Source organism: Gasterosteus aculeatus, chromosome 4 (genome assembly GCF_964276395.1).
Source record: "Gasterosteus aculeatus chromosome 4, fGasAcu3.hap1.1, whole genome shotgun sequence".
Lineage (NCBI taxonomy): Eukaryota > Metazoa > Chordata > Actinopteri > Perciformes > Gasterosteidae > Gasterosteus > Gasterosteus aculeatus.
This window is the reverse complement of record NC_135691.1, coordinates 16,601,967-16,626,388: the sequence shown is the minus strand read 5'-3', so window position 1 is coordinate 16,626,388 and position 24,422 is coordinate 16,601,967. Positions and strand designations below refer to the sequence as shown.

The 24,422-nt window shown below is 44.2% G+C and overlaps 1 protein-coding gene across 2 annotated transcripts in view; it reads left to right on the top strand.

Moving 5' to 3' along the window:
* pigg (phosphatidylinositol glycan anchor biosynthesis class G (EMM blood group)) overlaps positions 1–24,422 on the top strand; it is a 47,059-nt gene that overhangs the window by 3,609 nt on the left and 19,028 nt on the right. For both annotated transcript variants that reach the window (XM_040172684.2, XM_040172683.2), the window contains exons 3-10: positions 2,192–2,401; positions 2,630–2,818; positions 5,940–6,078; positions 9,738–9,950; positions 15,205–15,422; positions 15,965–16,249; positions 20,631–21,028; positions 22,684–22,875. In XM_040172684.2, the coding sequence (XP_040028618.2) occupies positions 2,192–2,401; positions 2,630–2,818; positions 5,940–6,078; positions 9,738–9,950; positions 15,205–15,422; positions 15,965–16,249; positions 20,631–21,028; positions 22,684–22,875 (1,844 nt within the window). The remainder of the gene's footprint in view (positions 1–2,191; positions 2,402–2,629; positions 2,819–5,939; positions 6,079–9,737; positions 9,951–15,204; positions 15,423–15,964; positions 16,250–20,630; positions 21,029–22,683; positions 22,876–24,422) is intronic.

Sequence of the window (24,422 nt, the reverse complement as noted above, 5' to 3'; positions counted from 1 at the left end):
AGTGTGGCGGTACTGAAAGAGTATAATCTGCGTTCCCGAGCGCACAGTTGGCTGATAAAATAGGTATGCTTGCCGCTGACTTTCGACGCCGATTTGCTGACTTTGAAGCACAAAAAAGCAGGTTGGAACTGCTCGGTAACCCATTTGCTGTTGACGTGGAAAGCTCACCACCAAACCTCCAAATGGAGTTGATTGACCTCCAATGCAATGATGCACTGAGGGCAAAATATGCGGCAGTGGGTGCTGCGGAGTTCGCCCGTTTCCTCCCCGACACAATGCCCCAGCTGCGCATCCAGGCTGCTCAAACGTTGTCTATGTTTGGCAGCACATACCTGTGTAAACAACTGTTTTCTTTGATGAACTTGAACAAAACATCACACAGAAGTCGACTTACTGCTGAACACCTCCACTCAATTCTGAGGATTTCCTCAGCTCAGAGCCTTACCCCGAACATTGATGAACTTGTGGAAAAGATGGGACACCACCAAGTATCACCCTCAACCTCAAACAAGTGAACATTACTGTGCAATCACATATTTAGAGTTTTTACTCAGTTCAAGTTTAAAAGTTAAAGTTTAATATTTGTTTTCACTGCATGTTACTTCTCCTTAAACAAAGTGTTGTTTTTGATTAATAGATTTTTGCACTTTATGTTATTGTATTTCAATCCAATTATATTTTAAAAATATTTCAGTTGAGTGGATGATAGAAAATTGCTATTATTGTTTTTTTCTTTGAAGTAAATTTAGCCCACTTTTGCTAAAATAGAAAATATAGGCTACTGATGGTGCCTTGAATACCGGTTTCTTTCATTTAATGTTCATGTTATGGGGATTTTTATATAAAGGAAATTTGTCTTTTGTGTCTGTTGAAAATTAAAGATTACTGACAGAGCCATAAGAAAATATTGCTTTATTAATCTGATCATATTGGAATATATTTGTTAGGTTTTCAGTAGGTTCAATTAGGTTCACTAGACTATATGCGTCATTTAAAAATTTTTCAATGAACATTCGAACAGTCCGGCCCTCGGCTTGTAGCTAAATTTTTTATTTGGCCCTCCGTCCATTTGACTTTGACACCCCTGTTGTAGGGCTTCCTTTCTAGTCCTCTGACGCCACGCGTCGTCACTCGTGTAGAGACGTCAGGGAGCACCGAGCCTATCCGGAGTCTTAACTAATCTCTCTCAGCCATTCGCTGGGTTGTGTTCCCAGAAACTCTTCCTAGAGGTTTTCCCACTACGTGTAACGCGTCCTGTTGCTCTTCCTAACCGGGCCACGCAGAGGAAACGGGTCCTGTGTTCACATGTGGCCACGTTGAGCAGCGTTCTCGAAGTGACTCGGCACTCTGTGGACATCACGTGTTGGACACTGGGTTCAGTTATTAATCACATGCAGCAGCAGCAATAATGTGGCTGATCTGTAAGGCCAACATCCACCAAGACTCCAAAGGAAACTGTTCACCTTTTCATGTGACCCATCCCCTCCGATGCAGTATCCCACCTTTTTAAGTTTAGCCCCACGCTGTGGGCGGGTAGTTCGTTCGGGCAGCGTCTCAATCTTTTAATGGAGGTGAACTTCTTGATTAATCTTCCCTCCGTCTCCCTGTGAGTTTATAATAGCAAACAGTTCTTTACCAGTAAGGCAAAAAAAAGAAGTCAAAAGTCCACTGGTTTCTGTGGTCTGACCGTTTCTATTAATAAGACAAATGCAAGAGAGACTCGACTGCTTTTGAAGCAGAACCATGCGGCTCTCCCTTGAAACGAGCGTCTGCGCTGACGGGAGAAAAACAATCGGAAAGGAAGGAAAGGAGGAAGGAAAGGAGGAAGGAAAGGAGGAAGTGGAAAATGATTGATATCTCCAACAAAGCTCAGAAGATGTGGCCCCAAATATCAGCTTTGGTTTCTCTCGTTCGTCAGAGCTACAAGCGTGTCTCATTCGGCAGAAGTGGCACGTAAAGCATGTTTGTTACTTTGTCATTGAGTGGGAGAAGCTTGACTCCATTCCATCATGATGCAACCTTAATGCCCCCCCAGCAGCTTTGATGCCATTTGTCTCCCGCGTCCGTGAAGTAGCCACAGAGCAGCGAAGGCACAGGCACATTCTTTTCCAAGCAAATAGCGTAACAATTTTGTTTAACAGCCTTCAAAAGCCCACCGTTGTTCGTTGACCACAACATCTCCCCTCTGCAGGCTCTCACCACCGGCACCATCCCGGGCTTCATCGACGTGGTGATGAACCTGAACTCTCCGGCGCTGCTGGAGGACAACCTGGTGTGGCAGGCCAAGGCGGCGGGGAAGAGGATGGTTTTCTATGGAGACGACACCTGGGTGCGTCTCTTCCCCAAGCACTTCATGGAGCACGACGGCACCACCTCCTTCTTTGTGTCCGACTACACCGAGGTACGCACGGGGGGGGGGGATCACAGGGAAGCTGTTTGCTCTTCACGCCGTAGTCATAAATGTTGGGTACTATTTAGCTAACGTTGATCAGCTTATCGTGAGGCTCAATCTCCGCCCCGGGTTTAGCTGCTCTCAGGTCCGTATGTGTTTGCTCGAGGGGGAGCGACTCTGAATAACACCGACCTCAAACGCGTGTTTTTGTGCGCATGGTGTCTCCCCGGTGTTTAGGTCGACAACAATGTGACCCGGCACTTGGATAGCACCCTGAAGAGGGACGACTGGGACATTCTGATCCTGCACTACCTGGGCCTGGACCACATCGGTCACATCAGCGGCCCCCACAGCTCCCTCATCCAGCCCAAACTGCTGGAGATGGATGACGTCCTGAAGAAGATTCACGGCGCCCTCGTCTCAAAGGTCAGAGCTTATCTATATATACAAAGAAAAAGATAACAACATTTAATCTACAGCTTCTCTATCACTGTCTCCGGTCTCTCCAACAAAAATTCACCAACTGCAAAATACAAAAAGGAGCCAAAAGGAAAACAGAAATACTCTTTCTACGGGCGAACTGTCCCTTTTATACTACCAGAAAGTCCGGAGAATCAGGAAAGTCCACAAAAAAGCACGACGACGGGGAAAATCCCCACATAAATCCCCTGCACTTATGCGTCACATCTCCTCGCAGAACTGCTGTCACTTCTGAACAAACTCAACACCAACATATATACTTACGTTTTACAGTTTTAAATGACATGCACATAGAAAAATAAAGTACACCTGCGCATATGTTGGTGTGTCAATAAGGATGACTTTATACCTCTAATACCTAGGTCTATTTTATATGTACTCTATAATATGGCTGATTTATATTATCAAAAAGGTTTTGGTCTTACTTATAGGATTGAAACATAGGCACTTTATGTGTCCCCTTGTCCTATCATAAACCCTTAATTGTTGTGTATTCTTAAAAGGTCATATAATGACATTATCAATTTAGCACATAATGCTATCCTCTCAACAACACTGAAGATGAAATGTCTTTGAATGGGAAGGGCCGGCTTAGTGAGGAAAATTTGATCAGATTGTTTCCACTAAAGATCCTCACAGCGCCCAGTAGCTGAAGAGCCAGACCGCTCCACTCAGGAGGAGGTCAAAACCGAGCCCGAAGCCTCGGCTTCTGTAATTCAGAGTAATTCCACTAATAGCTGCGTAATTTAAATTTTCTCTCTACTCAAATTCCTTTAACTCAACATAACCCTTTAAATTCTTAACATGTAATGTTGCAATTTTGAAGGCTTCTGGGAGTTATTTTATCATGTAAGTATCATTGTGCAAATCAGGTCATTTTATCGTAGGTAATGATCCATAGTTATTGTATATTAAGGTGAATCTTTCAGGGGATTTATTTTTAGCACGTTAGGTGTTTGAATGCTCATTTAATTACACAGATAATTTTTGCCGTTGCCAGCTTTTATTATTTTATCTGTTGCAGGAACTAAAGAGATTTAATAAACTGTTAAGGCTTATTTTGTCGTATCAGCGTGCAGGTCTTGTGCCTTTGTTTTTTCTCTCTCTCTCTCTCTCTCTCTCTCTCTCTCACATCTGCAATCTGCCTCTCTAGAATCGTTGCACCCGTTGTTCGTCCTGTCTTAAGTCCTTGGGTCTGTTCTCCCAGTGAGCTCCTTGAGAGGAATGCGCCTTCTAATGTCCCACTAGTGAAAGCTGTGTGGCTGTTCTACTGCACAGCACCGCTTTGGCCTAAATATACAGACAGAACTGTCCTGCAGCGTATCCTTTAGACGCCCCCCCCCCCCCCCAAAAGAAGGAGACTTTGGTTTCCTTCCATCACAACTTGCTTTCAATGTTGTCGAGCGTCCTTCACGAGTGGCCGCCAGGGCGGAGGAGAGGGAGAAATGCAGGGTGGCGCTTTAATGGTGTCCCTTAAAGTTTCTGCCTATTCCTGCGAGTTCACATCGGGGGCAGAGACATGCTCTACCTGCAGAGTGGAAGGACACAAAGCTCTCCATTAAAACGTGATTGCAAAGCAGGACCTCCATGTCATAAAGACCCTCATCAGACCATGCAGTTAATGGAGATCGCATGGCCTCAATCTTCTCCTCTGGATATTATTTTCTGAGTTCAGACTGCTGGTTTTGCCGTTTGAAGTGCTGAACTGCTCAAAGCCGACCTGCAGAGCAGCGTGTAATCTGAGCCACGTATTTTCTAAGAGAGATAAATGAAATGTCGAAATGTGTACATTTCTTTTCTCTTTCTTCAATAGTCTGTCCTGACTGAAGTTTTGTTATTGAGCTTTAATTCCACAGCGCCTTCTATACAGCCAAAGCACGATTTATCTAAGGAGTTAATGGCGTTCGCGTTCATTGGCGCCAGCAGCACTTTCTCAGATATGTTCTCATCGATGTTTCATATATCAGATTATTTGAAACGTTTTCATTGTTCATTAAGCAAAGCACCTTTTAGTATTAGTTAGTCTTCCCTGTCCTGGTCGTAGAGAACATGAGCTATTTTCTCATTCTGAATGGTACCTTGTGTGTTGGTTAAAAAAATAAAGTGTTTATGAAGTGTGCTTTCATCCTGAATACGTGAACTGTGACTTATGCTCCACAGAGAGGAGTGTTTCCTCTTTATTCCTATTTTTTGCATTCTTTTCTCCAAAGCCATCTACAGCAGCGCCCGAGTGCTGAGGCCTTGTCCTTCCTCTTGGCTCGGTCTGTAACACAACGGCACAGTTTTGGCACCGACCTGCATTGTTGGATTGTTGTTTATCGTGTTTTAATGTCCCGTTCTAACCGCGTCAAAAAGACAAGAACAATCGATTCCCCACCCTAAATGAACACTTGTGCTGACTTTTCTTTTTGGATGATGTCCTCATCAAGGAAAACAAGCGTTTTATTTAACTTTGCTTCCAAACACAAAACGGCACAATTGATCTCGGCCTTTTCAGCAATCATTGCGTTTTCTGTCTATTAACGCAGAGTGAAAAGGAGGCCATTTCCAATCTTTAATGATAAATGGAGTCTCTGGTCTTTGATTCTTCCTTTTTTTCCGTGTGTGGGGTACAACACGCCAGAGCCGATGAGTCTTGTGAGAGCATCGTCATGTGTGGTAAGATTTGGCTTTTGTTTTGTTAACATCTGCTGTCGTGCTTTTCTAAGGCGGCCCCCACTGCCGTGACTCACGGGGCCTCATGTCGGCGTCAGCGGAAGGTTCTCGTGAGTCTAGTTGAAAGGGAATCGCTGGGGGAGGAACGGCGCTTGATCAAAGTCGGTCATCCCGTGCTTGTTTGCCGCCGACACCGAATCTAGTTTCAGCCCTGAGATATGATTTAATGTCCTCAACATGATCACATCAAAGCGATCCACCAGCTCCGTAGCTGTGAACGCTATTGCCGTTTCCCACACTGCGTGTGTTTTATTTATTTTGAAAAAGAATCCTCCTTTTGGTGCCAGGTTTTTAATTATTCACATCCACGTGCAGTGGGAGTCCATTAACCTTGTGCGTTTGCTTGTGTCAGGAGGCGGAGGGATCCCTGCCCTACCTGCTGGTGCTGTGTGGGGACCACGGCATGTCGGAGACCGGCAGCCACGGCGGCTCCTCCGAGCCAGAGGTGAACACGCCGCTGGTGCTCATAAGTCCGGCCTTCAAAAGAAAAGGTAAGCCGTCTAACTGTTGCTTTGAGGGGGGGGGTGCGGGGATTTGTCATTCAATTTTGCCGGTGGTTAAATATATACGTAAGCAGGTTTTCTAGCGGAATAGTTTTCTTTCATGCTCACACAAAACTTTAATTTCAGCGCGGGTTTAAGCACAAAACTCCTGAGCAGAATTTGATTGCGGTGTGATGACACTGGCTGAGTGTGAGAGTGTGAACGTGATAATTGCTTCTATTTTTGGTCCTCCCTCTCTCCCATAAATCCTTTTTTATTTTTATTTATGGACCATTCATGTTAATTCATCACTTACAGTTCACTTTGTCGCCACAAAATTGGTGGGAGAGTGACACTCGACAATTTTGCCCTTTTTGATTTCTCAAATTCTACCAAACACAAAAAGGCTGTGTTCTCTTCTGTGAAATGCATAGAGACTGGATTCCTTTGTTCATTGGTGAGGCGGGTCCAACTGTTCCAATGAAATGAAGCGAAGCCCATGCTGTGTTGGTTAAGTTCATATCGTCTCTTCTCTCTGGAGACGTCTTCATGTGTGTCATCATATTGATCTGCAGTGACCAAACAGCCCACCATCTGCCATCTGATTCAGGTGTTGCTTAACCATGACGGGTCCGTGGGTGTGCATGTCTTTAACGGCGTGCTTTGAACCAATGAGAGATGCACATGGGAAAAACAACCAAACTGAAATCTATAATGTGGTTTTACTTCAACAGGAGAAAGTGAGTTCACGCAGGGCCCCATAAGAAGCCGGTCGAGTGAATACTGGACCTTTTATTCTGTTGTTGTTGTCATTCTTTGAGCCTCCTGTGGAGCAGATGGCACCAACATAATTAAGCTAACTCAAGTGGTAAATCCATTGCCCTTTGAATCCTTTGTGACTGTTTAACTAAATGGAACAGACTTTATATGAATACCTCCCTAGATGTACATATGTTGACAGGGAAACACGTCCTATTTAATGCATCAGTCGGTTCGATCAGTGGCCTCGTCAGAATCACCGGATACCTTTAACACCGTGACACTGTGAGTTGTTAGTAGAAAGCTCACAGTTTGTTACTGGCTCAGTACTTGAGCGCCACTGTTTAATCTGCACCATCGAGAAAGCAGCCTCGCTGCAGCTCAGCAGAACATTTAGTCGCCGCGGCTGGGAGGCTCCCGAGAGGCGAGGCCGCTTTAATTAACAGTGTGGGTATAAATACGAAGCCATACACTCATTGTTTACCTCCGTGTCCCTCAGCTCCGCTTGCTTTCTTCCAAAAGCTACGATCCACTGAGCTGCTGTCTGAACCAAGAACACAGAATGGATCAGGGCATAATGTGCCGGTCTCAGTATCAACCGCAACAACGGGAAACCACATCGGTAACGCATGCAGGATGTTTCATGTTTCATTCATGCGTAAATTTCAGCAATCCAACATGCGAGAAATATCAATGAGCTGAGGTTTACTCTCTCATCGGGGTTCAATCAGTTTAAACAAGCTGTGTTTGTTTGCTTGTTTATTTAATTATATATTTACACATATACTAAAAGTAAAAAAAAGAAAAGATTGCTAACATATTTAGCTGCGTTAGCTTTCAGTTCTGTGGGCGGAATTGGCACCATTAACAGCTGCTGCTAGTAAAGTAGTGTTAGCTATCCTGCTGCGACATGAGCGGCACGCCCCGACTTAGTTCAGGCTGTCATTTGCTAAACAATGTCCGGGCATACAATTGCCTGTGCCTCGGTATAAAAACCTTTTGATAGAATGTGAAAAGTGTGTGAATCAACCAGAGAGGTTCTTGAGCAGCCGGGCATACGTGAGCACAAGCAGTTGTCTGTCTGGTGCAGCATCGCTTGCACGCACACACACAAACAGCCATGACCACATACCTAATCGCCTTGCACAGACCGTTTTAATGGAATGTATTCTACTTAGTTCATATGTATAACTATTTGTAATTTTAGAAAGAAATTAAGTGACAAAAGTTTCTAAAAAATGTTTTTAAAAGACAAAGCGCAAAAACATTTGATAATAGGCTTTTATACAAAAACGTTCCTATGGTTCCAGCTTTGGTACAAAGTATTCTCTAAGTCTAAGTGGACTAAATGTGTTGCTCTGCACAGTCACATGAATTTTTTTTTTTTTCAAGACATTATCAGAAAGCTGCATACTTTCGTGCGTACAGATTCTTTGTCAGCTGCAGTTTTCTCATCCATGAATCAACTTTGTGTGTCTGTGTTCCCTTTTGCTGCGTTATGACACACAGTTAGAGCAGAATGTGCAGCAGACCTTTGGTTGGGTGTAACCGCTAAAGCATGTGGTCATAGAACAAATCTTAAAATACCAATGCATGCTACACAAATAGTTAATAAAGGATTAGCATTTAATAAAACTTTGAAAACCTTTCACTTCACAAACAATGCTCCAAGAACTTTGCTCACTTTAATAACTGCAGCTGAAGGCACAACAAGTAGCAGATTTAAAGAGGCCTTGTGTACTTTGCAGATTCATGCATTGTGCTGAACAGCTACTGGCTCAATACAGCAGCCCCCTCTTCTCCTTACAAATCCGTCTCCTTTCAAAATAAAACGGATTAAATTTGCCGGCTAATTTCATTGTGTCCAATTACCAAATTAGCTCAAAGCTCCGGTGTTCGTCCCATTCTTTGGTCCCACGCATGTGAGCTGCATCGTGCAGGTTTGGATATATTTAGATGGGCATAGTTCATCACCGCAACCTGAAGGCTTCCCTCAGACACAGACAATTTAGGGAATGGGTCCCGTTCTCTCGTTGTATTCTTGAAAGCTCTCCACAGGAAGCTAAGCGTCAACTTGAAAATATCTGTTTCTGACTGCTGACGACATTTTTGAATGTCACTGTTTCACTGTTTTGTTGTTTGGGTGGTTGTGACAACCCTCATACCCACAGGTATTAATGCCAGAGTCAATGTGCGGATTGATCGTTGTGCTTTCAAGTTTTCTGTGTTAGAATTCAGATTAGACAACGATTCTAACCCACAGAGATCTCACTGATTGGTTTTACTTTAAGAGAAGAAAAGAGTCCGCCGTGCAGAAAGGCCTCAGTTGTACCGCGCACACGCACGCACACACGCACACACCACATAGTAAAGTATGATATTCGTAATCGCTCCAACCAACACAAATGTGTGGGATTTTGTCTGTGCACAATTTCTGACTTCAGGAGGGAGAGGGAGCTCCTTTTTCTCTCTCTATGGCCGCTGTGAAATCCGCTCTGACACGTTCTTATTGTGTGAATAGAGGAGTCCGTATGAAAATGTTGCCATTTCCTCCTGTCCATCATGTAGAGCGGTTTTGCCGGAGGAGCGCTTTTAGTTTGCAGTAATAAAATGAACTTTGATCACAAGAAATTTCTGCGTCTGGGTTTTAAGGGAAATTTCACCGGTAGGCACATTTTTGCTTTGCATCTACTTAAATAAATAGAAGAAGAACTTCGTTGTTATATTGAAGTTGAGCATAATAGTGGAATTTGATACACGCCGATCTACAGGGGGCATTTAGAAAACAACACAGCTCGACACAAACACAACCAAACTCTAAAAAGGAGAAGAACGTACGTGTCTTTAGTTCACATCGTGTATTGTAGGCTTTGCAGAACCTCACTCTTTTTCTGCCCCCATGGTGTCAGTGGGAATGGAGAAGCCCGAGGTGGTGGAGCAGGTCGACCTGACTCCAACGCTGGCCCTGGGACTCGGCCTGCCCATATCCCAGAACAGCGTGGGGCGCCTCATCCCGGGCGTCTTGGAGGAGACCTCTCTGCGCGACCAGCTGCGCTTCCTGCATCTCAATGGCCACCAGCTCAGCTGCCTCCTCAAAGACAGCACGCCCGACTACGAGAAAGGTGGGTCACGAATTTTACCGAGTCCAACCTCTGGACTCGTTAGAGCTCGGGAAGCCGGGACCTCGTCTGACGGGGTCTCATCATTGTGCGAGGTGGTTCAGTGCCTGCTGATTCAGTGGCTACCTTTTCCCAACGAACAAATGCAATGTGACTGTGGCAGTTTTTCTATACTCTCTATCAATTGAAGCTGATAACCACCAAACACACAGGTGAGTTCCAAATGACTCAATCGCTCTAAGCCTTCTCACATTATTGGTGTATTTCCACTACACCTAATGATCTGGTTGACGTGGGACGGGAAGGTCAATACAGAGCAACTTAAGCTTTGTGACCTGCTGCTCGTCTTTACTGTCTTACTGTGTGACACTTAAAGCTGCACTAATTAATGTTTCCATAAAATAACAAAGCCTCAGAAATGCTCACCTGGCTCCTCATCTCATGGCGTTACAGCATCTTTGGGTTTTTACTGCCCCCAACTTCTTAGTTCACACTCACAGAATCCAACATCATCCGCTGTTGTCAATGCAAAGCTGAAAATGGACCCAGTGTACGGACATGTCCACCACTTAAACACACAGACAGAGTTAGCAAAAGCATTTTGCTGCTGAGGAGAGAGATATTTCCCTCAGGAGTTGGTGGAGACAAAAATAGCAAAACGGAGACAGAATATGTCAGTATGTGGCTCAGTGTGAGATGGATGTGCACACGGTACTTTACAGGAAGCTGAACACTAACATATATTGGCTGTAACAACTCTGCGGCAACGGCTCTTTATGGCCCAAAAAACAGCTCGGTGTGGCTTTTAAAGGAATGAAATGTGGGCGGATACACGTTCTGACAGTCTCCGACACAAACAGAACACGCCACAGAAGTTTGTCGAGATTACACGCGTGAGCTCGGATGAAGCGGATCACCGTCTTATTTGGACGGTCCCTTTATTTGCGGTTTCATCTTCCCGCTGAAGACGCACAGACGGCGCGGACTTAAGTTGAATCAGAAATGGTTTGCTGCAGAAGTCAAAGTCCACCTCTTCATTATTCGCTTCATCAAAGCGGCGTTACAGCTGAAGCCCTGTGATTAAGACGAGGGTTGAATCATCTTGCGTATCTGGATAATCCTCTAAGCTTATTGACGTTACTGTATTTTTGAGATGTTTCCTTCATTGACACAGATGAATCACGGATGCGTTTACAGGACGTAGGTCCACTAATAAACGCAGGCACCCGAGTGAGAAACAGCCACGCGTGTCCCTGGCGTGTCGTGGCGAAGGGGATGATTTCAACAAACCTGTGTAGCAATTACCTTCCAGCTGTGAAAAAAGATGGCTGGGAGAATCCCAAAGAGGCTGTGGTCTGTTGCTGAACGGTAACGCTCTTTGTGCAAATACATGCACATATCCTCACAGAGAGCTGCTCACCGCCTTCATCTCGGGGTCGCACTCTTTGTCAGAGTCATCCATCTCGTAGCCCCCACGTCTCCCTCTCTCCGTCCCTGGTTCTCACAAATGTTTCACACACCAACGATCGAACGCCAGCAGCTCCCGTTGATCATGTTTGATCGGTCGGTCGTAATTTATCTCTGTGCTTTAAGTGAGGTGGGGGGGGGGGCAGACTCTCTGATGACTGGCTTGTTTGGCAAACAATCAGACATGTTGCATTTCATTTGAAAAATCCTAATCTTCTAAAAAGCGCGTTTACTGAATCAGTCATGTAGTAAACGGGAAGTGCTTTTGACGTAAGGGACCAAATGGATCATGCACAGTGCCTGCTTGCAAGGCTGCTTGCGGGATTGCAGCCTCCCTGCATAAGGGATCTTTCTGAATGCCTAGAAAAAAACTCTTACGGGGATACAAAAGGAATTACAGCACTATTGTTAGTAGAAAGTGTTGGAAGACTGAAATTTAAAATTCAAACAGTGGATCTGTAGGAAGATTAACGTGTAGTGAAAACTAAATCACAACAGATCGCTGTTGAATTTGGATGTTTTGATATTTCTCATGGTTCTCCAATGATGAAACTCATTGTGGTTGTTGTAACAAATGTAACACTTGGCCCGAAACTTTATATCATGCTGCCGGACTTTTAATTTAGCACCTGATGTCAAAATATAACCGACTCTACTGCTTTGGTTTACTTCAAAACACCTCCAAAAACTTTGGGTTGTGCTGATAAGGAAACATTTGGCCTGCTTAGCATGGGCCTGTTAGCATTGGACATGTTGGCATGCTAACATTAGCATATGGCTCAAAGCACCTTTAGAATATTTGTTTTTAAGTGTTTCTTACATTTTCCAAGTTGTCTCTTTTTCTGAACACGTTTGTTGTCTTTCTTTAAGTATTGTTTCAAAAAACACCCGCTCCCCCAAAAGTCTATTTTAGGCACATCTTCAGGATGAGGAAACATTTATTTGTGTTTGCTTTGGGCGCACAGATATTGGTATCTTGTCTCATCAGCACAACATGCTGAATCGTGAGACAAATGTGCCGCATGCCACCCTTAAAGAGTGTTGAACTCCCTGTGTGTGGTAAGCAGCAAATATTGCTCATTCACAACCAACTTTCCTATTAAAAACCTTACTGCACTGGCAGCACATTCACACTCTAATTTGGGCTCTGGTTACCATAGTGATGGGATGAAATGGAAATTATTCCTGAAGACCTATATTTGGATATTTATTTTGTTGTGAGTGAGTTTTTATTTGCTGTTTTTGAAGATGGCCATTGAGGAATCATAAAGCAGTTAAAAGTAATATTCGTCACAGCTGGTAAATTTGCCCGCGGTGATATTTTAAGCAGCGCGGCTCTGGGACACATGTTGGGGTCACGGTCACATCTTACTGGGTGTGAAGGAAGTTGTCACATGTCTGGATAGAAATATGGATGATTTCCTCATTTAAATGTGAGAAAAGAAAATCAATTAAAAAAAATATTTACGATGCCCAAAAACTTGGATTTGGATATATTAAGAGTTTTCCATGATTGGGCGCTCATTTGAAATCTTTTGTTGTTGTCATAGAGTAGCAATAATTTGCAAAACATGAAAGGGACATTTTCAAAGTTCAGCTCCGTATGAGGTATAAAAACATCTTGTTCCGCCTCCACATCTCTCTGCCAAGTTCTCCGTCTGTGTGCCTGCTTTTCCTTTTTAATTCTGTTTATTTGATGTCTTTTATCCGCTCCAGTAATCGCACTGGAATCAAAATTGCAATAACTATATCCAAAGTAGAAGTAATTAAAGTTTAGCTCACTCTCTCACCTGGTAACTTCTTGGATTTTCTCTTGACACCTATATTCCTCTTCCACAAGCTGATAAATATTTATAATGTTTACTCCCCCCCCCCCCCCCCCCCCACCCATGGATGTTCCTAGATGGACTGTTATGGTCTTTGTGGTATTATTTAGCCTTATTAATTTTTGATTTGATAGTCTTTTACCTAGGTCATAATTGGATTCCCCACACGCATGGTTTTATTTTTCCAATATCTTTAGTTGTTATTTCAGCTTCCCCAATGTTTCGCTATTTGTTAGACGTCTATTCTCTCTGTTACTAAATTCTCACACAGCTGGACACGGGTTGGTTGGATTAAAGCAGCATAGTTATAACTGACTAAATGTACAAGAGCCACATTCCCCAAGCACTGTGATTGAGATTAGTACAAAACGTTCTTCCTCCCCAAACAAATGTACTATAGATTGTCTTTTAGTTTTTAATCAAATCTTGCTAAAATATTTCAACAATACAAATTCCTCCCAGTTATTGTTAAAGGATCAATGTCCTTTTTTGTAAATTGCGTTGATTAACTGTGTTCTAGTCACACCTGCATGTTTTCTATTGGGTTTTGGTCTCGGATGACGTCAGATTTCCTAATAGCTCCTGTTACCCAAACCCCAAACAACCCCCCCCCCATAGAGAAGTTCCACGTACATGTTCACATTCTGACTGTCCTTCTGAAACTTGTTCATGAATCCATCAGCGTTGGCTTTGTTCCAATCTTCATATTGTGTTGTTTCCTGTGCTTCTAACCTCAGGCGTCTTGGAGGGCCATTAACCAATCGGTGCACTTTTAGACAGATGAGACATGGCCGGGGCCGTTCACATTGTGTGATTCATAACTGTGGCTTAAGGTTCTAATATTTCTACTGTCTGGCAAAGCCAAAGTCACTATTCATCACCCGTACGCCTCTGAGATAGGTGTTATTCTGCAAAATATTGTTTTTAGGAGAGAGCTTGTGTGTTTGGTCGATGCACAGCACACATCAAACCTCCGCATTGCTTTGCCCTTGAACACGTTGCTGAAGCACTGAAGTGTAATGAAAGCAGGCGTCGCTTTGTCTGCTTACACCTGTTGATGAGTCACAGCTCGTCATCGTTAAGGTCCTGACAAACTATATATTGTTTCTTCTCACGACTAAATGTCTTTTTTACTAGAGGTATCTTATTATCTTTAACATTTTGGGATCATTATCGAAGCAGAAAACAACAAGCAAAGGCTGAGATTAAATCGATTTTCCATTTAAAACCATCTAATGCGCATCAGAATGGTTGAGGAAGTGATGAATACAATTGTCATCTCTCATTCACAAGGAACCCAAAACTAAGACAACATGTATTCTTGTGTTAATGGTGAAAAACGTCGGGATCGGCCGCCTCCGTCTGAAGGGGCTTATTCCTGAAGTGAGACAAAACGCTCCAGACTGCCTCTACTTCTCCAATGTTTTCATGGTTTGTTATTGACTATATTAATAGTAAATCATTGGCATTTGTTATTGCTAAAATGTAATACGTTACAATCGGTGGGCAGATGGTTGATGTAAATTTTGCCATCTATTGAAAACATTGCTCTCCTGTAATACTGAGGCTCTTGCATTCAGTCTGGAGGCGGTCTGCAAGCAGAAGTTCAAGTTATGTAATGGAAAAGCTAAGATTGTTTGATTTGGGAGTTAAATCAAATTGTCTAGATGCATCAGATGGTATTTGGTGATACATAAATAGTGCAAAATGAGTATAGCGTTGCATCAGGAATGATATTAAGGTTATTAATGAGTTGCTGCAAATGTCCTCAATCTGACAAATCTATATGAATGCAGCAGCTGCCGAAGTTCCAACCAGAAATGTGGCTGCATATGAAAGTAATGACAAGTATTTGAGCATCTGACAGCGAACATTAGTGTCAAAATAATCCCTGATTTAAAGTAAAGCCACACTCTGTAAACATGCCAGCTGTTTGTATCAACCACTTCTTCCTCCCGTTGCAGAGGCCGGCTTTGAGCAGTTCCGCATGGCAGAAAGGGCCCACGGGAGCTGGATGAAGCTCTTCCTGGAGGGCAACACCTCGGAGGTGCTCACCAACATGGGCAGAAAGGTCCTGAAGCAGTACCTGGAGGCCCTGGCCTCCATGAGCTCGGCCCTGAGCAAGCAGCTGGGCAAGTACGACATGTACTCCATGGTCGCAGGCATGGTCTTTGTGTTCCAGGTGAGTGCAGGGCGGGGGGCGGGCGTTCATTTGTTTAAGGAAACAATACAAAGACACGTGTCTGCATTTGAAAGCTTTCTGTGTCGGTGCAGGAGCCTCTCTGACTGTGGTTGCCACACGGAAACGCTTGAATGAGCTGGAATGGCCATAACTATCGATACTACATAACGCTTGTGTGCTGAGGGCCTTCCTATACAGTACCAGTCCAACGTTTGGACACACTTTCTCATTTGATTCAATGAGAAAATGTGTCCAACGTTTGACTGTGAGACATGCGTCAGTGTTTCCCAACCATTATATTATGGCGACCTCACAACAAAGGTCCTATAAGATTACCTCTCCTATAGAACAGGTACCTTGTTATTTTATTAAACAAACCAAATAGCATTGTGTTATTTACACAATGTTGTGTTGTCTTTCTGTGGTCGCACGTTTCCAATTCCTCACAGCTCTCTACATCGTGCACGGCCGAGTTCGGCCCCGATGTTTGAGATGCCAATGCTGTTCCCACACACGGTGTGTTTCTGGTGTTGCCCCTCCAGCTCCTGCTGGTCTTACTGCTGGCTATGCCCGAGGCCCTGAGCGGCGAGGCGACCGTGGACCTTCCTGTCCTCTCGGCGCTGCTCTCGCTGCCCTTCTACCTGCTGTGCCTGCTGCTTGCCTCGGTGCACGTCCTGGTGTGCACCTCCGCCGAGAGCTCCTGTTACTTCTGCAGCCTCTCCTGGGGTCTCGTGTTCGCCGCCGTCGCCCTCTCCTCGGCGATGTTTTGCATTCTGATCTCCATGGCGATGCGCCGACTCCCCCTTGGGCCGCTCATTCACGGGAAGGTGAGTCTGTGCCGCTAAATATACGTAGCTGAACGTGTGAAGCGGTTCAGCTGCTCTGTGATCGGCTCTTGACTATTGTATTCCCACTTTGGGATTTAGCTTAGTCAGCAGAGCTGTGAGTAATGCAGCCTGGAACATGTGAAATGGCTCCTAAATGACATGTGTAACAAAGGGAGTCAGCGAGTCCCTCTTTGTGGGTCTGAGACCTCGGGGGCCTCAGACCCACAAAAAAGTGCCCGACCGAATGGGTCTATTAAATATCTTTTAAAGAATGATTTCCAATGACTTCTCTACAGCATTGCACAGGATGATAATAAGTATGAAAAGGCTTTAGAATAAACAAAAATATATTAAATATGAATAAATATATAAAAAATGTTTTTGTCATTCAATGAGAGTTATAGAGAAGGAACGCAGCATTTGTAAAACTCAAGTTGAATGCATTTCTCACAGATGCTGCTGAGTCCCACATGCTCACATTGTTTTTCAAATCCAGCGCACATGTCTGAAGCACACTGCTGCATTAAGGGCAATCCAAGAAAAAAAACTGCAGTAATAACAAAGAAAAAAACTGCATACGCATGAAGCATTATGTCAGTCAGTGCAGACTATGGACATTTTAAGATAACTAAAGGCTATGTCTCAAGAAGGCGTCCACTTCCTTCCAATGAAACCCAAATAGATCATAGGCTTCCTCAGACCCCAGAGAATTCCTTCCACACCTTCAGAGCTGTCACTGACGCGGTCGGAGACATCCGTCCTGCAGTTATCTCGTCCACCCCTCGGCATTCGTATCAGTGAGGTTATTTGACTATCAGAAAGGCCTCGCTGCAATTCAGCAGCACGTCAAACATCATCCTCCGAAATAATCATCATTGTGACTCCGAGCCTTCGTGAGGGTTTATTGCCCTGCGTTATTTGAAGCAAGGTGTGCCTATTAATAAAGTTTTCAGGAGTGTAGTTGTTCTTCTGCTGAACTTGCCTGCTGTCTCCACGCGTACACCAGTTGAAACTGGCTTCCTGATGCAACTCCTTGAGGCTTTCGGTGGTTCATGATAATAAAGAACGGACTTGTTGGCTTTAACGGTTTCTTTTGCAATGATGCAATACGAGCGCACTGGTGCGGCAGTGGATCTGATGGTTTTCGGTGGTGCACGTTTGTTTCATACATAGTTTATGTGATGTTGTCTTCCGCCTGTAACAGCTATGTTGAGACGTACTTCAACAAATAAAAGTACCTGCCGCTGATGTTGGGACCGCTCCTCTTAAGTGGGCCATTAATCACATATACTGGGACTAGTTATTCAGAAGGTGGCCGCATTCGCATTTTTAGTGTTTGTTTGAATTGGCCTAAAAGATGAGGCCTCTTTACTGCTGCACCTCGTTATAATTTATCTCCAAAGGTTACATCTCATTGGTCCTTCTGGGCAACTTCTGCAAAAGTGCTGAGACGGCAAAAAAGTCTGAAGGGCTCGTTTGGGTTCGGTGAAGAAATAAACTCTTAAATCTTTTTTGCTGGAGCATGAAGAGAGCGAGAGACTGTGGGTGCTTCTGTGACTCCAATTTCCTTGAAAAACACAAAAGGTGCATGTACCTGAGCTTAATTGCATAAAAAGAAGAGGGCCTCTTCATCCACCTGCAGACTTTTTGGTGAGTAGTCAAACATTGACAGTAAAACATTATGGAGGAAATGCAATGCAATTAACACATCTATTCAATATCTCCACTGCATCTAAAAAAGAACAATCCTACTGTACTTGATCTATTTTAAAATATGATTGATTACTTTGAAAGCAGTATGAGGATCAGTTTCATGTATTGCTAATATATCTTGTTCCAAAAACCGTGATTAAAGTGATTTAGTATCATGGTCCGTCATTATGGCCAAGATATGTATCTCTAATAAGCTGTGTGAGGAAGTATAATTAGTACACTATGTGTCCTCAAAGTCATGACTTTTGAAATCACGATTAGACTCTAGCTAAATACTTTAAAAAGCCAGAGTTTAATTTACCGTTCTGGAAGAATAATATTGTGCAACAAAATTTCCAAAATAAAGGCAGAAAGTTTAGGAAATGATCCAAAGTCCGATAAGGTCCTGTTATATTACAGTATACAATCACTTGAATCCGTGTGGATCAAAGTGCAAAGAGCCGCCTGCTTTGACATGACAAATGGCCGCATCCAAACCTTTTATTAGAGGCATCCTGATTAGTTTCTCTGCAACTGGAAGATTAATAAGTAACCCATCGCCCAAACCAAGATGTGATTAGAATTTCGGTTTAATGAATTTTAATAAGGCAAAAGGTGAGCGTGTGTCCTATTTAAAAAGTAATCCTGTAAAAATTTAAAAACGGCAACAAGCAAATTTACCCTTATTTTCTAGCCTAAAATCTGTAAATATGACACGGACTGTCCATCTCTGTGCTGTGAGCCGACCTGAAGGCGAGCGAGAGGGCCGAGGAGCAACATGCTCTCGTTCTACGTACGGCTTCCGTTCAGCTTGTGGTCGATGGATGCGCTGTATACGGTGGTCCTGCTGTGCTCTTCAATTCACCCGAAGAGCATCTCTTAGCTCTCCCTCATAGTTTAGAAATATCGACGCCACTCACATCTGTTGATGAAGCGTAAGGCTACAACGTGAAGGGGGTTAGCTTAGCTTAGCACAAATACTAGAAAGAAGACCGTTAATCCACCTGCGTTAACCGCATTATGTTCTGCTTTGTTTAAACCATTAAAATATGTGGAAAATAATTAGGAAATAATGACCCAGTCAATAACTATATCCTTCTATTACGCTTGTCTTCTGTCTTCGTTAATACTAAGTTAACAAGATTTAATCAGTGAGGGAAAACATGAGGAAATGTTGCTGAATCGGTAGATCCGGCTCAACCAAATACTCAAACCTACAAAAAAATAACTATTTGTGATCATCAAGCCACATAAAGGTTATTCTGTCTGGGAGACCTTCCTCAATAAACAACGGGGGACAAATTGTGATTGAAAGAGTTCCATAAAGAGCAACCCAGACAATGTATGCAGCCTAGAAGCTGTAAATCCTCAAGTTGCCCATGTTGAGTGATGTTGTTTTTCCTTTTTCTTTTTTTGGACACCACTACCAGTGGTAAATATTTAATGTCTCATAATGCAGTGCAAAGCATACAGGTATATGTGCGCTCCCGTCCCCCGGGAGGCCGCGCTGCAGCCTGCAGAGCGCGAGCGCTGCACCTCTGGTGCACGTCTGTGTTTGATAGCTCTTGGTTGGGCTAAAACATTGCTGCTGAGCTGTGAGGCTGGCTGAACTTGATTTGAACTTGCTTTCCACGCCAACGCATCGTCCCCACTCAGTCAAATTATTTGAATTTAAGTATTGGACGAACACCAATTTTAAAAATGTGATGACCGGCCACTATTTTTGAATGACAGCTCAGGGTCTCACTATGGCTGCAAGTGAGTTTGTCCGTGAAGTTATCCTTTTCCCCATCGCCATTATTCTTATTTAACCAGGTGAACCACCCGTGCACACATGTTGAATGTGTACATTATAAGTGAGCCCACATTAATGTATTGGTGGTGTCGTTAACTGGCTCATTTCTTATTTATCTCATTTGCTCTCTTCAGTAAAACAAAGGGAATGAACGCTAGTCTTTCATGTCGGAGTCACTATTAAAGGCGTCTGGAATGATTAGAGCCTTCTGACTCCCTCATTAAGCTTACAGGGGCACCGCAGTCATTAACATTAAATGAACTGAGTATGGAGGAAGTCCTGCGATTGTATTTGTCAACCCCCATAAAATGTCCTCTGACCTGGTCTCTGGGAATGAGGGGCCTTTACTGCACACAGCATACGACGGAGTGAATCTCAGTTTTAGCAGGAAGGGAAGTGCGGTTGTTGTTTCCTTGATCAAATTTGGATTCGAAAAGCTGAGTTCAAAATGATGGTGGTTGAGATAATAGAGCAGCCTTAGTTAGTGGCAGCTAAATTAACTGTTACTCAATGAGAATCAGTATTGATATGAATCATCCGAGCAATATTTGTCTCTGAGTGAGGTCTTGCTGCCAGTGGTTCCACGGTACACAGGTGGGCGAGTGCATGAGTTTAGCAAAACATGTCATTCCCCCATTCACACCCATCCATACCCCCATGACGGGCTGCCGTCGTGGGGCTTGTGTGCTGCGGCAGTTGTTGTGTTGCACAAGTCATGAATGAGGTCTCTGAATAGATTTGTTGCTTGTGGAGATCCAAGATTTGGATCAAAATAAAGTCCACTGTTTCAAGTCGCAAGAACACTCTGTTTTTTTGATTTATTCATAACACCTCGCTGAGAAAAAGAAGTCAAGTGTAAATGTTGTTTTGTTGACTTTCTGTTTCCCCTTGTAGTCTCCTTCGAGGAGCAGCGAGTGGTCCCTGTCGGAGCTGGACGTGTTGCTGCTTGCCGGCACAGTGGGACACACCCTCAGCCTGGCGGCGAGCAGCTTCGTGGAGGAAGAGCACCAGACCTGGTACTTCCTGCTCAACACCCTCTGCCTCGCCGTCTTCCAAGACGTGTGCCGCAAGTACTTCAGAGAGCAGAGCGCCTCTGGAGACGAGGAGGAGCCCGTCCTGCCTTCCAGAGACTGCCATCCCTCTGCTCGCTCCAGGGCGGAGGTCCTCCCGGAGCGGTGGCTGGCGTTAGCCACGCCTCCTTTCACACTGGTCTGCTGCCGACTGCTGCGCTCCCTCAACCAGACCGGGGTGCAGTGGGCTCATCTCCCTGACGTGGGACATTGGCTGAACAGGTGGGGCTCACCATTCATCTGACACGGGAAAATGCATAAAAAAAGACCTTTAAAAATGATCATTTCCTCCGTTTCATTATGGCGATTGTCTTTTTTTTACATAAAGCTGTTTTTCACTCCAGCCTTTTGGCAGGTGACCCGTCATCATCTCACTCTTCATGACACATGATTTCTGCAAAGCAGAGTGTTAACGCGCAGCGGCTACCTGGCTGATGCATAGTTACTCTTGGCAGCATTTTGATTCCTAAGAGGTTCATCTGGGAGAAGACGCAGCTCTCCCTGATTAGTAAGGAGACCGAGTGCTCCGTCTTTCGCTTTAGCTTCCCTGAAGTGAGTTCCATATTTAACGACACAAGAGAGCTGGATGTACAAAGACCGGAAGAGTTTGTGCATAAATCCCTCCCAGTGAACAGACCCTTGTGTCTTTTTCCATCGTTACTTAAGACAGAATCGTCTGCCAATGAGGCCTCAAGAGCACTGAAGTCATCAGCAGGTTGTTTTTTCTGTCCTGCAATTGTATTAAAGACTTAAGGATTATTAGCCCTTTGTTAATGCATGTATGTGTGAAAAGTCATTTTCACACGTATAAGTCTATTTTAGGGTTCAGTGCAAATCCTGCATAAATAAAGTGAGAAATCCCCTTTCTCTGCTTACTGGGAGAGATTCATGTAAGAAAAAACAACAATTTTCATTTGTCCCTCCTCGGGGGAATATACAAGCCGGCTGTTCTGTGAACTGTAGGACATAGATGAGGCTGGTAGATTGAAATATACAACTGGAATACACTTAACAAAACAAGGCCCTGCATGATTTGGTCATCACAGTCATTCAAGGAAAGCTACAGGGTGTTAACAGTCTGCAGATCTTTTCACCTGACAGTGAAACATTTTAGGCTGTTTTTCCTGGCTGTTAAGCTGACAGAACCCTCTGCTTTTTTTTGTATTTCTTCAAGACTCCAGATGGGAAAATAGGTTGTGTGATTGCTCAGTCTGTAGAAAAAAACGGCAATTTCTCTGTAAAACTGAGCCATTAATATTCTGTCAACAGCGCGGGGCAGGGGATTATGGGTTGTTCTTTAACATGCACGACATTGTGGAGAAGAGATGTGGATTGTGACCTTTTCGCTGTCCAGCGCTGCCCTTCCTTCCTACCTGCGCGGCCCCTTTTCTTGGATAATGAGACCTGGGTAGTGTTGCGCCTCATCTTGTCTCAAAAGTACCTGACTTCCACTGCTGTCTGTTCCAGAAAACGGCTGAAAAACACAGCACCTATTCAACTTTGATATGTCCTCTGAGGTCTTATTACTCCTCTGTGCTCAGTGCCGGTGTAATTTCATGCTATGTAGCCTTAAATGCAGTGAGGAATTTGTGCCTTTTTACAGTTTGAACTACTGCTGGCGGATATGACCAACGGGGTTTCATCTCATCCAAATGCTCAGTAAATAGTCTACTTCAAGGTCTGAGCGGTCTTTTTTTCCAGTGGTTAGATTCGTTTTTGATCATTATATAGAAATAGGGAAATGAGGAAACTGATGAAATACCTGCAATATGCACCGTAAATGTGTTCTCAAATTGAATTTAGTCATAAAACTCCCGGGAAGTGCTTCCTATTAGAGCCCAGCGTGTTCGTAACCCCATGGCGGCTTGTCTCTCCAGCTCCGAACACAGGACGCTGCTCTCCCTGCTGGCCGCCTTCTGCCTCTTCCTCATCTACTTCCTGGTTCAACGACGCTGCTCGTGGGTCTCCAAGGTCGCCCTCGCCCTCGGCCTCCTGGGTGTCTACAGCTACCGCGCAGCGGTCGGCAATGTGGGGTTTCCATGGCAACGCTCGGGTAGTGCTACGTCCAAGTAAGTTTTTGTGAACTCATCGATGCGGTTTCCCTCGCCAGAGAGCGACTCGGCCAGTCGCTGTCCCTGGTTAGCGGTTTACAGTGCAAGAGAGCCTCCCCGAGGACACTGACCTCCTCGGCCGCTCCCCTCACCTCTCACCACAAGGTCCCTGAATGAGGACGGGTTCTGAGGGGAACCCACGGCGTACGGGGCAAAATCCAAGCAGTGTAGGTGCATTTCAATGAGTTGTTTACACGTGTGATGATGTTAGTCCCCTTAGTGGATGTTTCATTGCAATGAGGTCATTTCCTGAGACTCAAGGTCCCAGTAGTAAATGACCTGCTGTGACCTCCTGAAACTCTACAACTTCAATTAAGAGATGTGGTTTGTTCACGGGAAGTTTTCCTTTTCTAGGTTTATTGACAAATAAAGACGTGTCTGAGGTTAAAGGTTGCACCAAACCTGACTAGCAAATCTGAAACCCCTCATTGTTTGAAACATACTTTAGTGTGGGAATGGCTTTCATATGTACCATTATGATGTTCTCAGCCCAAAACGACGTCTTACAGATTTATCCCTAGAAAAAGCAGAATTTGTCTTTTAAGTTCCCAGTTTTCAGATGGTTTATACTTGGTGGCTGGCCAATAGAGGGAAACAGGGCGTCGCCCCACCTGGAGCGCCCCTCTCTGAGCCCCCCCCCACACACACACACACACAAAAATAAAAAAATTTTATTTATTAAATTACACGAGAGGCGAGTGGCACAGTCCACGGCTGCTGATTTTAATTGACACACGTATCGACTTTTCTCCTCGAACACCAGTCTGGCACAGTCCCACCTCCTGTCCTCCCTAACGGATGAACCCAGAGTCCCATTCTCACAACAAGTAAGCTAGGTAATTAAAGTTCAGAATGAACAGTGATAGTGAAGACGCAATAGAGCAACACCCAGAAATACTGGAGAGTTAGGTTTGTAAATTTGCCTTTCATTTGACTTGAAACTTGAAAAGTTTTTTTTTTTTCTTTTAGTTTCCATTACTGAAATACAAAACAATGTACGGCTCGAACGTTGGCTTTGGAAATATGCAGCAGCTCCTCGGGGAGCCTCGAGATGTGAAAAATACAGTGCAGACCGTAGAGTACGTTTTGAAATCAGTCCTTTTAAACTTCTATGATTTTTGGAGGTCTTGTGCTGTTGACCAATTGACGAAAGCTCTTGATCCCCACAGGATGGGTTGTAGTTGCGTTGTTGGTCCACATACTGTAAAATGCAGGTCATAAGCAGATACTTTTTTCTTTTCTCACCTTCGACCCCGGCGGCTAAAATAAGGGTGTGGTTCATTTTGGGATTTATTCCCGCCATCGGTCATCTGGGTGGGAGAGCAAGCGTCTGTGGTGTTTCGACAGTTCAGATTCGTCTGAAAGAAAAGGCGATCGCAGCAGAAAAGAACATTGAGGATTTGAGAGGCGGCGCCTCGTGGTGCCTTCAAGTGAAAAGGTCCGAGCATCGGGGCACACACGCCTCTCTGTCAACAACTACCTGCGGATTTTGAAGGAAAACTTCA